At 39.5% G+C, this 15,545-nt stretch overlaps 1 protein-coding gene across 1 annotated transcript; it reads right to left on the bottom strand.

Annotated features, from left to right (window-relative positions):
• Nucleotides 1–1,258: 1,258 nt before the first annotated feature.
• Nucleotides 1,259–5,757, bottom strand: tmem254 (transmembrane protein 254). Its single transcript, XM_061690287.1, is given in 5 exon segments — nt 1,259–1,757; nt 1,838–1,897; nt 2,828–2,856; nt 2,858–2,932; nt 5,566–5,757. Coding segments are annotated over 5 exon segments (459 nt in total). The 5' UTR covers nt 5,743–5,757; the 3' UTR covers nt 1,259–1,639.
• Nucleotides 5,758–15,545: the final 9,788 nt, after the last annotated feature.

The following is a 15,545-nucleotide window of genomic DNA, read 5'->3' as shown; positions in this document are numbered from 1 at the left end:
TACTATATTTGAGATTATTGACGATATATTCTAACAGAGTTTGTTTGGCTGCACCGTTGTAACCCTCCGATTCAAAACAAAAAAAACAGTAATTAAACCAGTAGCAAGGTTTACATCTACACTTTTTTGTAATTTCCAATTGAAGAGCTCTACTTAACTATTTACAAATGTTTTGTAATATATTCCGATATGGCGTTTACATGGGTCACTACATTTAACCAGGACAGTCGTGTGACTTGCTCAGAACGATAGAAACATAATTTACCACAATGGAGGTCCATCGTCTACTTAGCACAGTACTTGCGATTGTATTTACATTTTTATCAAACCAACGGCTTGATTAAAAACAAGCTACAGGTAGTTAAAAACATCTTCGTCGCCAACCTGCTCTGTTTGCAAGCCGCCATGCGCCTGTACCTTTGTTTTTTGATAATCACTTCGGCCTACTACATTACTGTACTTTAATGTTGGTCATTACGTTGGTACTTGGAGAGCAAAGTATTTTTATTTGATTTTTTATTGTGTTGTATCTTAATTTTAATTTATTGTATTTATTTTTTGGTGTGTCAAAAGTTTGGGAACCAACTGTTGCAAGCATAAATACACCACAAACAACAATACCAAAAGTTTTATATTTCACGTATCTTACTAGTGCGTATAAACTTAGCTCTTCCCCTTACTTCAAAGAAAGTTCGGTGGTACTAAGTAGTCACAAGATGGCACCAAAGCCCTACTTTTCTATTTCCAAGCTTTGGTGCCATCTTGTGGCATTTTAGCTTCAAAATGGGCACTCTTCACAACTCATTCTCAAACTTTCTATACCAAGAACCACCTAGAAAAATACTTAGTTCTCTCACTATCCACCATTGTGACCAATATTAAAATACAGTAGTGTAGTAGGCCTAAGCCTTCATCAAAAACGAAGCAAACATTGTATTCCTCAAAAGTATACAGCATTTCATATTTTAACACGCCACTGGAACATGATGCAGTTTCCACTTTTAACACTGTGCTTTAATATAGGGGGAGGAACATTTGACCTAAATAAATGTTTGAAAAAAACAACAACTCTTGAAGCTTAAACACAAATGAATTGTACTTAAGCAGGGATTCTTTCACGTATCACGAGAGGTAATTGTACGGCACTTTCAGAATTACTGCTCTAGACCAGGGGCAGAAAACTTATATACATACATTGTTGAGGTTGATATTGGTAGACAAAAGGCTGAACATTTACATGTAGAAAACCATTCTGATGCTGTTTGTCACCATTTTTATTTCAATTGTTAGCGTTAAGAACAGCAATTTGCAACATTTTTAAGTAGAACACAGCAGCTGGAAGATTATCATGATCACTGGAATGTAAACATCATGAATGTATTAAAACGTCATAAAATTGTACCACATTTGCAACAGGATGTATTTCTCCCAAAATACCTCTTACGTATTAATGACTATTTCTTCAGGAAAAACAAACTCTATACAATGAAAGTCATCACAGCAACGCAGGATTTAGGTCTATCACATGGAATACTTCACTTCAATATTTTAAAGTTTGAGGAAACATTGACGAAGAAAAGGCACTAGTGTCAGGTTCCTAGGCTAGAGCATGTTCTCAGCTCGCTTTATTGCGACGGCGTCAGTGCTGTTTGGGCCTCTCTGGGTCGTGTCGGATGAGCAGGCCGAGAGAGGCGAAGCCGAACACGAAGGTCTGGAAGAACCACAAGCAGCTGGTGGGCATGGTGATGCCTTTGTTGCTGAAACAGGAGAGCAGACATGCAATGTTTACACTTTAATGAAGTTTACAATTGATACAGCAGCATCATCTCCTCCTAACCTGCACACTTTCAAGGAGACTAAGGCCTCAACTACATGGATTGCCCAGGTCGCCCACCACCTGTAAAAACATGTCAGATCAACAAGAAAATTTGAATATATGTGTCACAAAAGTACATTATGTATGTTTTAAATTCAAGGAGTTTGTCATACCAAAACACATTATTACACATGACAATTTGATACCCAAGGTCCCAGATTAGCCCATTGATGATGATGATAATAATAATAAAACTAGATTTTAAAAAAAGAAAAATTATTTATTTGCAGTTGAGAATTGGTGCAGAGGGGCAAATGCCACAAGGATTTGGATGCAGCAGAAAAACAAATGTCAGAGGCTTGAATTGCACATAATATTTACATGATATTTCCAGGGTCCTTTGAACGTGAAAAGAATAAAGTGTTCCTTGTGCCTGATGAATAGGCATTTTAGATGTACTTTAAAAAATAATCATAATGAAAACAATATCAATATTTGTGTATTTATATGAATGCATAAAAAACTGCCAAACAAAGCATGCAATTTTTTTATTTTATTTTTTTTTACATATAAAATTACAGTCTTTACTTTATCGTTTCACGGGGAGCTGTGGTGTGAAAGGCGGGCCATCAAGCGGCCTGCAAAAACTGTTGACTTGTAAGTCATGTGATTCAACCAACATGAAACCATTCTCCCCAGCCAAGCCATTGTTATGCTTATTGTCTCTCACTGCCATCATGTGACAACATTCTGTGCCAGTGGACGTGGTAATAACGACCCGTGAGGCATCACTGATTAAGGAGGTCACAGATATGCGAGATTATCTTTTAAAAACAAAAAAACTTCAAGTTTACAATACAAACTAATGGAGTTGTCAGATATATTGTTGAATTACGCATGGGGAAAAAACGTATTTGGCTGATGCTTCACCATCCGATGCTTGTAATTTACCCTCTTTAAATAAATATATGCTCCAGTCAAAATGGTTCAAAGTGAGAGATTAGCCCTTACCCTTTGTACAAGCCGCCAGCGTGGTTGTCTAACGAGATATCTGCAGAAGGTACCAAATGGCCCCAGGAGATGGTATGGAATTATTTCGGGTGCAAACACAATGCACTGCAACAGACAGAGTAGATCCCCACGTTACTTGAAAAAAACAAACAAAACTCCTTCCGTAAACTATAAAACTACTCCATGACTCATTAACTACCAAATATGTGGACCAGAACATTGGGTTCTTTTTTTAACTACTGGAAACACCACAGAACATATGACCGTCTTCCTTCTCTTAGGGTAGGGGTGTCCGAACGTTTTCCTCCAAGGGCCCCATTCACAAAGATGGATGTGTGCAATAGTCACTTCGAAATCCGTTGAATTTAATTTAGCACACGTTAAAACCAATTGACAGTGAATATTAAAAAAACATTTAAAAAAAAAAAAGTTTAAACACTCCCGTGTAAAAAGAAGAAACCCAAGATACAAAAATGGAGTCATGGGTTTTTGGATTTCTTTACTTCAGGCAAAAAAAAACATGATTTTAAAAGATGATGATGAACATTCTAGAGCTTAAAGTATCATGTTAATGGTGAAAAAAAAGTTTGGAAATCATTTATCTTGGTCTCATTTTTATATCACAAAAACCTGGCATTTGAACAGGGATGGTTTTTTTTTTTTTTTTTATAGCCACTGCTGCATCACAACTTTCTGTTAAAGGCGATATGGCAACTAGTTTTAGGATTTTTGGGGTGGCCCATGGCCCTGTATCCCACTAGAATAGATCCACCCTTGTACTGAACAGAGGTCCACATTCAGAACCAAAACCAGAGCAATCTTTACTAAGTTGACAACTTTTAAAGATGTTTCTTGAGGCTTATTAATACGATACAGTCACGAGACCTTGAAAAGGGCAGAGTGGAAGAAACCATTTTTGCCTCTGAAACGGAATTATCTTTATTCACTGTTATGAAGCTAAATGACACCATTTTAGTTGCAAATGGTTCCTTTGCATATGTAGAAAAGCTCGCTATAAAACAAATAAGTAGTCGTAGTTGTCGTCATAGTGGTTAAGGGCGTTGCAGCCATGAGGGGATTTGGGTGGTTTCTTTGACACCATCACTTTTGACGCCCCCCCCCCCCCCCCCATGCCCCTCAATTTTTCATAAAAAAAAAAATAATAATAATAAATAGGGTTGCAGGCCGTGTCAAATGTTAAATATCTCCCAGGCCGTAGTTTGGGCACCCTGTCTTAAGGTATTGGTTCACACATCTAACCCTTAAGGCAAAGCAACCATAGTCACCATTCTTGTGTCAGGTATGCTATGAACGGGTTTGGCGCAGCAATTTGGAGCATGACTGCATCCCACTGGCTGTAGGACAAAGGCAAAGCCTTATTTGAGACAGGCCACTGAAGAAAATGGCATTTGATGCACGTCTGGAGGGAAATCAACTATTGACTGGCTGGCTCGCCATCTATGCTGAAAGTGGCAAGAGTTAAGAGATTGTTAAGGTATTAATGAAAATGATTTGTCATTCTTTTAGAACTACAATCTCGTGCAATATTGCGGCTAATGCTGGCATCTTGTCAAATGATCTCGGGCATTCAAATTGACCCCCCTTGTAAGGAACAATTTTTAACGGCCACAGCAACGGAGAAGCAAGATATTCCCTTTTCGAAGCTTTCAGAGAATTTTTGGATGCTGTCGGCTAATCCCCAAAAAAAAAAAAAATAAATATATATATATATATATATATATAGTTTATTCATCTGCGCTTAAGTCCAGGGTGTGAGTACTTTTGCAACCTCCGAATGGGCACATTGTTGTTGAGAACGCATCATTTTGGAACGAGTTGATGTACCTAATGTGATGTCCCGCGTGTGTAAATTGTGTGACCTGCGTCAAGCCAGATGTGTGTCCATGTGGACAATGGCTGCTGCTGCTGCTGCTGCATTCAGACATACAAAAAAGGTTCATTGTAAGTACAGCGCCCCTGTGGCCACAATTGTTGTCCAAATCTCGAGTAAATTCCAACACTCACTGTTTATTTTTATTTTTTTATTTGAATTGGGGTCAGTGAGTTACTAGGGTATTTTATTTCTTCATGTAATGTAAGAACTGCATCCCCATTCGGCAACTTTGCCAAACAGTTGCTTCAGTCCAATCGACAGGAGTACAAACGTGGCAACAAAATGTGAATGAGAAATTATAGAAAGGACAGCGAAACATTAGAAAACGACACTAGTGTAAGCACAACAGCCAACCGGTCAATATTTTAAAATATGTCAACTTTTGAAAAACGTCTGGCCTAATGTAAACGAAAGGCTAATGGCTAACTTGTAAACCGCCGAGACGTGTTCACTTGCACGTTGGACCTTGCGCAAAACTCAAAATCTCTTGTTTTCTTTTGGACGCCACAGTGAATCTGATAAGATAACACACGAACCATCAACAAACAATGACAATGGCCTCGGAAGCCACTTTTACGCCAAAATAACATTGTTACAAAATAAGACACAGTAAATGGACATTTAAGAAACTATATATGTGGTACAAAAGCCCACCCAATATTTATAAATGTTATTCAGAATAGCACGTTTAATCGATTTGTACGCTATCCTGGGGACAGTTAACGCAACACCAAACGACAACTAAAAACGTAAAGAGTAAAGTAAAGACGTGAAGTTCGCAAGAACAGCCAATAAGTTCTCATTCTTATTTCAAACAAAAGCACATTCAATGAATTTTACTTACAGCAAAATAACTCAACCCGAAGATTACGGAGATGATCCAAAAGAGGCTGGCTCTTTTAAAATAATCACTTCCATCACTTTTAGCCATTGCTGCTGCTTCTGCTGCTGCTGCTGCCCTGTTGACGAATGGTCCCGCTGTCAAATGTGTCCGACCTGCCTGTATACATCGCATGTCCATGCGGACACCCTTACAAGTACTACACATACAAATACGGTAGAATAAACTATTACAACTGTACCTTTGATTCGTTTAATTCTTATTTGCGAACTATTTTGGTTTGTCATTGCACAATATTAATTTCATCGAGCAGAAAGTTGTATAAAAGCCATCCACTGTAATAGCGCCCCTTCGTGGTTGTGTCTTTGTATGTGTTCGCTGAACAAAGTGTTGAATTTGAATGGGGTGGGGTGCAATACAGTGTACAGCTTCACTGCAAAGCTACTTTTTATAAATGGCTTCTTTTCCGGAGCTAAAAATAAGATACTTTTATATTTGAACACGTAAATAAAATGTTATTAAAATAGATACAGAATCAGTGGACTATTGGGGGCTCTTGAGGTTTGGGAATAAAGGGTATGGCTGAATTGTGAATAGTAATAAGCGTGTGATATTTGTCCCATTGTTTCTTGTTACACTGGTGCAAATATGAGAAATGAAACGTAATGCAAATTATAATTTTGCAAAAAGTATAGGACATTGGATGTTGAAGTGTGTGATATACGTAACACCCAAAAGTGTTTGCGTGATTTAGCCTTAGTTAAATGTCCGAAGGTTGCAACCCGTGTCACATTTACTCACTTGATCATTGTATGTAAACTTGGCAATAGCAAGTATTTAATCTTCTGAAGCAGATCCTTGATAAGGCTCTTTATCATGCTCAGTTAGATGTTAAATTACGGCAATTGCATTGTCACCTACTGAGGATGTTGGTGATTTTAGCAGAGTTGGGCAGTATCACGAGAAGACGATTGACGCAAAATAATAATTTTTGTAAAAAATAAAAAGCTCAAACTTTTTAGGAAGGGGTCGATATGACATGTCTTAAAATAATAGTTCGTTTTTCAATGTTTTTGAAAAAAAAAAAAAAAAAAAAATGTCGCCTATGATCTCTGATAGGATTTGGCTGGACTGTGTAGCGAGTCACTGGGACTTCGAGGAGCCATCTCCGCTTGGAGACATTGATTACAGTGGTTACCCAGATGAAGATTAAAGATTGTCTTAGTTTGTTTAGGTGCGCCGATCACCGTCACACTGCACTGTGTTCTGATACATGTGCAAATACAACTTTGGCCTTTAGAATTGTGTGGCTTTTCAGTGTGTTTAAAAGTACTCTATGGCCGTCATGTTCTAATGCTCTTCTTCATGCTTCTGTCTCAACTGTGTACGCATGAAACTTGGAATCTGAAGAAGGACAATCACTTTCTGTCGGCTCAGCACATTCAGGCAGTTTGGAGACATGGGGGGGGGGGGGGGTTAAAGGTCAACGCATTTGCACACAACCTGGCCAAGGCCTGGACATGTTAACCGCTTGACAAGCTTGCCACTCAACTCGATACGCCTCTTCAGTGTAATGAGGCTGCACCGAGGACCACATCTACTTGTAAGCATCCAGTTAATCATTGAATAATTAGCCACCTTTGTCTTTCCTCTTGTGATAGCAGCCAGCTGCTTTGTGTATGAAAAGAAAAGAGTAGCCACTGATAGGCTTCACATCACAATGCGCTTTTTGCTATTTTTTTCTTTAACACTTGTTGCTGAGTAACGTGCAATGCTTTGCAAATCTTCTAACACGTGTGTGCACTTACTATTTGTCACGTGAATGTCAACAGCCATATTTTGCATGAGGGAACAGCTTTGATGCACGCACACATTTTTATATTTAATCTATTTCACATTTTCAAATGTAAGACGCAATTGTTGCAAAATGCTTTCTGTGAATTGATATACTGAGCATAGATGGTAACCCCCGTAGCTTCATCATATATGAAATGATAAACACCGAGATAATGACTGTTTGCTTATCACTCCTACTACTACGCTGAAAAGAAAAGTACTTAATTTTTGGTTGCACATGATTAAATTGTGGTAAACTGAGGTAATTTCCCCCTCTTTTCCTAAAAAAAAAAAAAAAAAATCAATATATGCTAGTTCCACACACTGTAATCATGTCCAACTGATGTACATTTTCTAATTAAGTAAATTTAAAGGACTTTTTATCAGAGTACTACCATTGAAAATCATCATCATCATCATGATAACGATAATATGCAAAACAGTAGTGAGAAGCAATATAGTTATGATTAAAGCAATAATTAACAAATGAATGACTTAATGACTGACTGACTGACTGACTGAATGAATGAATGACACTGTACACTGAAAAAAGTAATGGATTTTCAGTTGCACTTGATTAAAATGTGGTAAACTGACGTAATTTCCCCCTATTTCCTGGAAAAAATAAAGAAATAATGTATGTTATGTTAACACATTTTAATCATGTGCAACCCCTTTACATATTTGAATTCAGTCAACTCAAAGGACTTTGTTTCGGTGTGGAGTAAAAGCAGACATTTCCAAATGTTATATTTTGAATAAACACAAAGATAATCAGTCTGCTTTCATGGAGGAATGAAGAAATCTGAGAATATTTACTGTTGAGAGGACGTAATCGCAGGACTTGGACAATTTTAAGTTAAATAAGGTCTCTTCAAGGAATAATCGATTCTTAGAATAGTTGTTAATTTGATGATCGATTAGTTGTCGATTAATAAAACAATTGTCATTTAGTATACAGCAGGGAAAAAAAGTAAAAATGTGATTTAACGTGCATGACTGACATGCACTACTACTACTACTACTAATATTTACAAACATTTTATATATTGAGTTTTTTAGAGTTGTTTTGTTTTATTTATTTTTTTAAATGTACATTTCACCTTCGCCAGCCTAGCAGGCCGTCATAAAATCGTTTGCAAAATGTGCATTGACAACCTGTGCTTGTCACATTCAATTACTTTTGTGCAGTAAACATAATAGGTTCTTTGCCAAACACCCAGAGAGGGAGCATTCAAGTTGACAGAAATGAAATGGTGGGAAAATATAATAAATCCCAAAATGATGTTAAATGTAACATTTTAAAATGAAGCGCCAGAAGGAGTGCTTTGCAGTATTTCTTCTGCCATCTTATTTTGTCACGTGCAGAGCACCCAAAAATGCAATGCAAACAACAAAGAGCCGACAGCCGCAGTGAGTACTTTTTGTTAAGTGGTATCGATGAGGCCATCCCTCAAAGTTCTTTTACGTCATATTTGCTATTGACCTCAGCAGCCCTTTGATGAAGATGGGCTGATAACGAGTGGGGGTTCACACTTCTGATGACCAGCTCCCCTTCAAGAATAAACCCCACCCCGACACTGTGTTGCTGCTTTACCAAGGCCTCAGCTGATCAATATATAAGGTATTCTGACACAAGCAGTCGGACACACGGCGACTCACAGAGAAGGAACTGACCTCTGTCACATCGGAGGTCCGTTCGAAATCCGTTCGTGTCCAGACCTTCGTTTCAGTGCTGCCATGTGGAAGGACTCTAGTAATGGTAAGTGCAATCGCAGTACAGTACACTGACACTGTTTATTTTTGTGCATGCGTCTCAGATTTTCATATTTGGATGTCAAGACTTGCTTGCCACCTTAACAGCTAGCAAATTATTTACTTTTTTTTTAATGCATCCTAAAACTGCAAACATTGCATTCTTTCTGCTGACATTTCAGTTATTTGCCAACCTTTTACAGTCGATATGTTCTTTATGTGTTCATAATGTGAATGGTCCGGAAATGTAGGACACGTGGAGGTTTGTTTTGGAGCTTGTCTGATGTACAACCTGCCCTTATTTCCCCCCTCGTCTAAGATGATGCCAGACCCCCGGCCTCCAGTGGCGCCTCTTCTCGCAGCGCCAGCCGCAGGAAGAGGACCAGCTTTTCCAAAGAGCACGTGGAGCTCCTGCGTGTCACTTTTGAGACCGACCCATACCCTGGCATCAGCCTCAGAGAGAGCCTGTCTCAGACGACAGGCCTTCCAGAATCCCGTATCCAGGTACGGTATGAGTTTTTGTAGTCTTCCGCGAAAAAGCCTTTCCGTAGGAATTTACAGACCAATTTAGACGATCCAGTCCCAGAGACTTTTTCAGCTTGAGAACAAGGTAGAAATGTGATTCCTCCCCTGGTACCGTTGTCATAACATGTTTGCCTGCTTGATGACAAATAAAGTAGCTTATAGCTTTTGACTGTGACAATCAGCGACCCCATATTAACCATAAAAGTTTGGGAAGGCTGATTAAAACCATGCACGGATGGCATACAGCAGCCACACATGTTGTAATGTATATTCTTATCATCGGAAGTTCTATTTTCAAATGGCTTGATACTGCTAACACTCTATCACTTCATTTCTTTCAAGAAAAGATGACACAAGCAGTTTTTTTATCAGGATTTTGTTTGAGGTTCGAGATGTTACAGCAGCTCGGACAGCTGATAGTCCCTTGATCTGAACCCTCCACGGTTCCACCAGAAAATGATTAACCGAGCAGAACGTCTTTGTTCATCATTTGCTCTTTCAGCTCTAACCTCCTCTTTTCCTGTTCCTTCCTGCCAGGTGTGGTTTCAGAACAGGAGAGCTCGTACACTAAAGTGCAAAGGGGCCAAGAAGGCACTGTGGCAAGCTGATAGTCCGATTCAAAACGCTCCGGCTCCACATCACAATGTGGCTCGGGGGCCACAGAGTGGGCCAGTTTCTATGGGGCGACAGGGTCCCCCGTCATCCTACCCCACGCGGGTGAAGGAAGAGATGGAAGAACCCTGCTTTTATGGACACTGTCCTCCAATGTACACCACTATCGAGGATCATCGACAATATGGCTCTATGTACGGTCTCCATCAGAGCACACCACTGGGCAACAGCTCCAGCCCACACCTGAGGGGCTACTGGTCCCAGCCAAGCACCCAAACAGACCCTGTGACCCCGCTGTGGTGCAACTCTCCCGCGGAGGGGCGCAGCTGCAGCGCAAGCACTCTCGCCTTCATGTGCCCAAGAAACTACACGGCCCGCTCCAGCTGTCACTCCACCAGCCCAGACACCCCAGATTCGGGATACTGGGATCCCAGCATCGAAAACAGCCCCCCACTGGACGGTCTTTACTCGCAGCTAGATGTTTCGTGGGGTGTTCTGGAAGGTTGCAGGCGGTCTGGATTTCAATCACTGGTCCAGCATGCTCCCTTGCCTGAGCTGTCCCTGCAGGAGATCCTCGGGGAGCTGGATGAGGACTGGCTTGGGGGAGGACACGACAGTCACGAGAAAATGGCCCTGTGTTGATGAATCTGTAAGCAGATATCATCCGGAATCATATGTAATCTTTTGATTATCCTCAGTTCTGTGTTCCTTCAGAGGCCTGTACATACAAACAACTCAAATGGCAAAGTGTTACAAATGAGATCAATACAGCACAAAGCCCACCCACATATATATGTGCATTTTCCCGCTGTTAATGTATTTATTAATTCAGCCTCTATTTATTATTATTATTATTATTATTATTATTACTTGTATTTATGTTTTTTCCCCTGCACTTTTATATAAATAAATAATGTTAAAATGTTTGTTTTTTCTTTATTAATGTATTTATCGATATACACTACAACACATCTGGCAATATTTTTGTTGACAGAAGGAAAACACATTTCTGAACAGACAACTGAAAATAGGCCATGAATAACCACAAGATGGTGCTTGTGAGTAGGACACGATGGAATTGCTGCGGTTCCTTCTTCTGAAGGACCACACAGCACAAGGGTGGAAGGAAAACACTCATAATACATAAACAAAACCATCCATCCATTTTCTGGAGCGTTTGTCCTTGTCGTGGGGGAGCTGGAGCCTATCCCAGCTGACTTGGGGCGAGAGGCAGTGTACACCCTGGACTGGTCACCAGCCAATCACAGTGCACATATAGACAAACAACCATTCACACTCACATTTACACTGCTGGATAATTGATAGTCTTCCATGAACCTAATAGGCTTGTTTATGGGATGTGGGAGAAAGTCCGAGTACTTGGGGGGGGGGGGGGGGGGGACACACACACACACACACGCAACCTGACGCAAGCTCCACACAATCAAGCTGAGATTTGAACCCAGAAACTTTTGACTGTGAGGCCAAATGTTCTAACCACGACAAGTATGTTGTCCAAAATAAATATAAATGGCTAAGAAGCAATATATTTTCATAATTTTTTTTATATCATCAAAACTTGTACAATCAGGTATGTTGACATCATATACCATAGATCAAATAACAATTGTTAATTAACATAACCTGATTGTCTGATCTTATTTGGTGCAAAAACATATACAGGAATCTTACCTGATCAAACAAGACAGCAGAATATATCTATTTTTTTTCTACAGGTAAAACTTAACCTTTTGCATAATGACATGGATAATAATGGGGTTCCATCAGAAAAATAGCTTACTGTTATTAGATCAAAACAGAGAAGAATTTCTGGACAGGCAGAAATTTACTTGCAGACTTAAGCATGAGTGTACATTAGCTAATGAGATTATTTTAAATGGCTTTTTAGAACTACTTCATTTGCAGTGCTTATGTTGAGAGGTGACGGTGATTTTGTAATTGAATCCAAAGTGCACGTCTCAGCTACGAAGGTACTGTCTTCTAGCTCTTTCTTTGCCTGCAGGCCGGTCTTTGGAGGATTGGTTATGATGAGACAGTACATATTTCTTTCAAACCTTTAAAGGAAAAAAAAAAAAACATCTTAGAAAGTGAAGCTTTCGACTTGAAACTGTTTCCAATCCAAATTGGAATGTGCTTGTGTTTCCCCCCCTCAATGTTGGCCTCCTGCCTTCACCCACAAGATGAGAGGAAGGGAGTTGTCCTTTCGTTCGCCTCTGGTGTAGGTTGCTTTTGCGAGAAAATCACTCACAATGGGAACATGACTCCTCACTGTGCTCCTCACTAAAGATAGCGCAGCACAGGAAATAGTGCAGAATGGCTAATGTATGCTGGACAGGTGTTCTCCTTCTCCAGTGGTCAACAACCAGCCCTCCACAGTAATTTTAATTCATGATTTTTTTTTAATTTACTATGAATAGTACACTTATAAATAAATCAATTTGAAATCTGGACAAATCGCCCGAGAATGGATTACGTTTGACTTCAGAGGTACTACTGATCACAATTCTCCACCTATCTTCCATAAACCTTGAGAGGCTGTTCTTTTCATATCACTGAAGCCTGACCACTATTGATTGATTTATTGATTTATTATTGATTTATACCTGCAGCAGATAAGAGACACAGCTAAAGTCAAAGTTCAAATTCTTGTGCTCCTACCAGCCAGTTTGCAACCAATCTTTCAATTTTCAGATTATTATCACACAAAGCAAGAATCCTCCTGCTTGCATTGAGCTAATATGCACATCTAAAATGAGTCAAAATTCTATAAGTCCTTAATTTTTTTTTATCCTCCACTAGTTGCCATTTTCAACTGATTTTCTTGTCGACTATTCAGTGATTGCTTCATGGTGACAATACAAAAGTGTGACAAAAGATGAGTTTTATTTTAGTACAATTGACCACTATCCTGTTGCATTTTTTATCACTACTTAAAATGTTTAATGCATTTAAAAAAATATATATTGATGACTAACATACAGACTGATTTACAATATAGAATAGGTAAGTATGTGAATGATACTTCATCCTCATGTGGAGATTTTTTAGTCTTGGGATCCATTGTCCTATATCAAACATGAGTACTGTTTGCCAATATGGATTAGCACATTTAGCTCAACATTCTTCAAACAACACACACACACACACACACACATATGACTGTTTTGTCTTTGTCAAAGCAAAAAAAACCATTTCTATTCAAATTGTTTAACTCGACATGGATGGATGATCATAGCTCATAATAAGCGTCCAATTTCATATTTTCATGCTATCTAGGGATTACTGTTGGTTGTGATGTATGAACTCCATGTATTAATTGTGTCTAAGGTAAATGCAATTCTAGTTGACAAACTGCAAGACACACGAAGCAAAATTGCGGCATGCAAACATTGAAAAAATGTCATGAAAACATCTCATTGTCACTAGCAAAATCATCAAATATATGGACGTACACTTTTTATCGAGAAACAACTCTGGTCAGACAGACATATGAGCGATGGTCCTCAGCTGTCTGCAGTTCCAGGCGAGGAAGGTTAGAATCACTAAAAATAAAAGCCTGTAATTTAACCAATCCCTCCCAGGGAGTTGACACTGGCCGCACGCTCTAATTTAGGAGCTCATCTGGGCTCTTTGTGATTGCACTGCTTCACTCTTGCTTATCTACTCCCTGTGTCCAGACTGTGATTAATGTTGCTCATGGATGGGAAGGAAGTTCGTTGTCAACATGTATGTTATTTATAGGCTACTGCATATACTGTACAGCAATACCTGAAACAGGATGGGGTGGGGGGTGGGTGGGGGTCAGGAAGATATGTTTGGTTGCCTTTCCTAAAATAGAACACTAAACCCCTTGCAGAGGAGACAGCTCACATTAGATTGAGATTGGGATTTTCCTGTCAGAGCAACGTTTATACCAGAATTAGAAGTGCAACTGTTGTGAAAACCAGAGAGCTGAGCTATGGGTGAAAATAACTGTGAACCTGATAGATGAAAAAATCAATCAATGTCATTGCACAAATATTGGCCAATGCAATCATTTAGAAGGTCCTGGAGAAGAATAATAGACATAATAGACATTCAACAGGTACTGTACATTAAGGAAATACCCAAAGAGCCTCAGATGACTGTTAATGACATCAACAACCTCCAGAGCAGAAAGCTGCATTTAAAAGAATATCAGCATTGCTTCTTAAAATACAGGTTTATCGCCACAGGTGATTCTCATGCACCAAGCCCACTCTGTGTAATATGTGGTAACAGGCTCGCAAATGAGCCAATGTAGCCTTCAAAGCTGTCAAAAAAAAAAAAAAGCACATCATACGTTGCTTCCATTTTCAACATTCTAGCTGTGTAACGCGAGATTTTCTGTAATGACGGTCAGCAAAACATAATCACGCAGTAGATTGGACAAAAGTAACAGTTGTCAGGTGTTCTTGTCTCCCATTATCCCAAGATGGGATCAGTCCTAGGTCTCCCACTAATTACATTCAGGGTAATGGTGAGCTGCAGTTCTTCAAATCATGAGTTCCTACTCATTTCTGCATCAGTCTGTCAAAATATTGCTTTTCATGAAACCAGACCACGGCAAAAAAAAAATGGGTTGGGCACTGCTACTTTCTACTAAACATGTAGTATGCGGCTTGCAGCATCCACTTGGTGATAATAGTGGGGAACTCAGTTGATGTTCGACCCTGCTTGGTGATGGATAATGTTAACAGTATTCGTGTAACAACTACACAGCCTTCTTCTTTGTATTAATACTGAATTCATTGTCAATGAAAAAACAAAAATGATTTCTCAATTACATTCAATTCAGGGAATGAGACCATTGCAGTCATATTGTTAGTGGTCCATCTTGCTCTCAAATATCCCAGAATGTTGACTGGGGTCATGATGGGCTCTTGATGTGTCTCGCTCAGCACAGAGACAGCAGTGTCCCCAGCGAAACACCTTCAGCTGGAGTACTACATGTATGAGGTAATTGTTCATGTTTGGTCACATGACCTGCTGCAGCAGCTGTCAAATGTAATGATAGCAGGAGAATCCTCGGCCCTGCCCCCAGCAGCTGATAGGACAGCTCACAACAGTCTAGGGACTGTCAACCGAGATGTCTGAGGTACACCACCTTTTCTGTTCAAGATATATTTTTGTCCTTTCATTAACCAAACAACCTTATATTCCTTATACCTTATACTCGGGATCGGTAATACCCGCTCAAGTTATTCAGACTGAGG

This window comes from Phycodurus eques, chromosome 11, assembly GCF_024500275.1.
Source record: "Phycodurus eques isolate BA_2022a chromosome 11, UOR_Pequ_1.1, whole genome shotgun sequence".
Classification (NCBI taxonomy): domain Eukaryota; kingdom Metazoa; phylum Chordata; class Actinopteri; order Syngnathiformes; family Syngnathidae; genus Phycodurus; species Phycodurus eques.
Note: the sequence above shows the minus strand (reverse complement) of the source record. Positions and strands in the feature narration are given on the sequence as shown.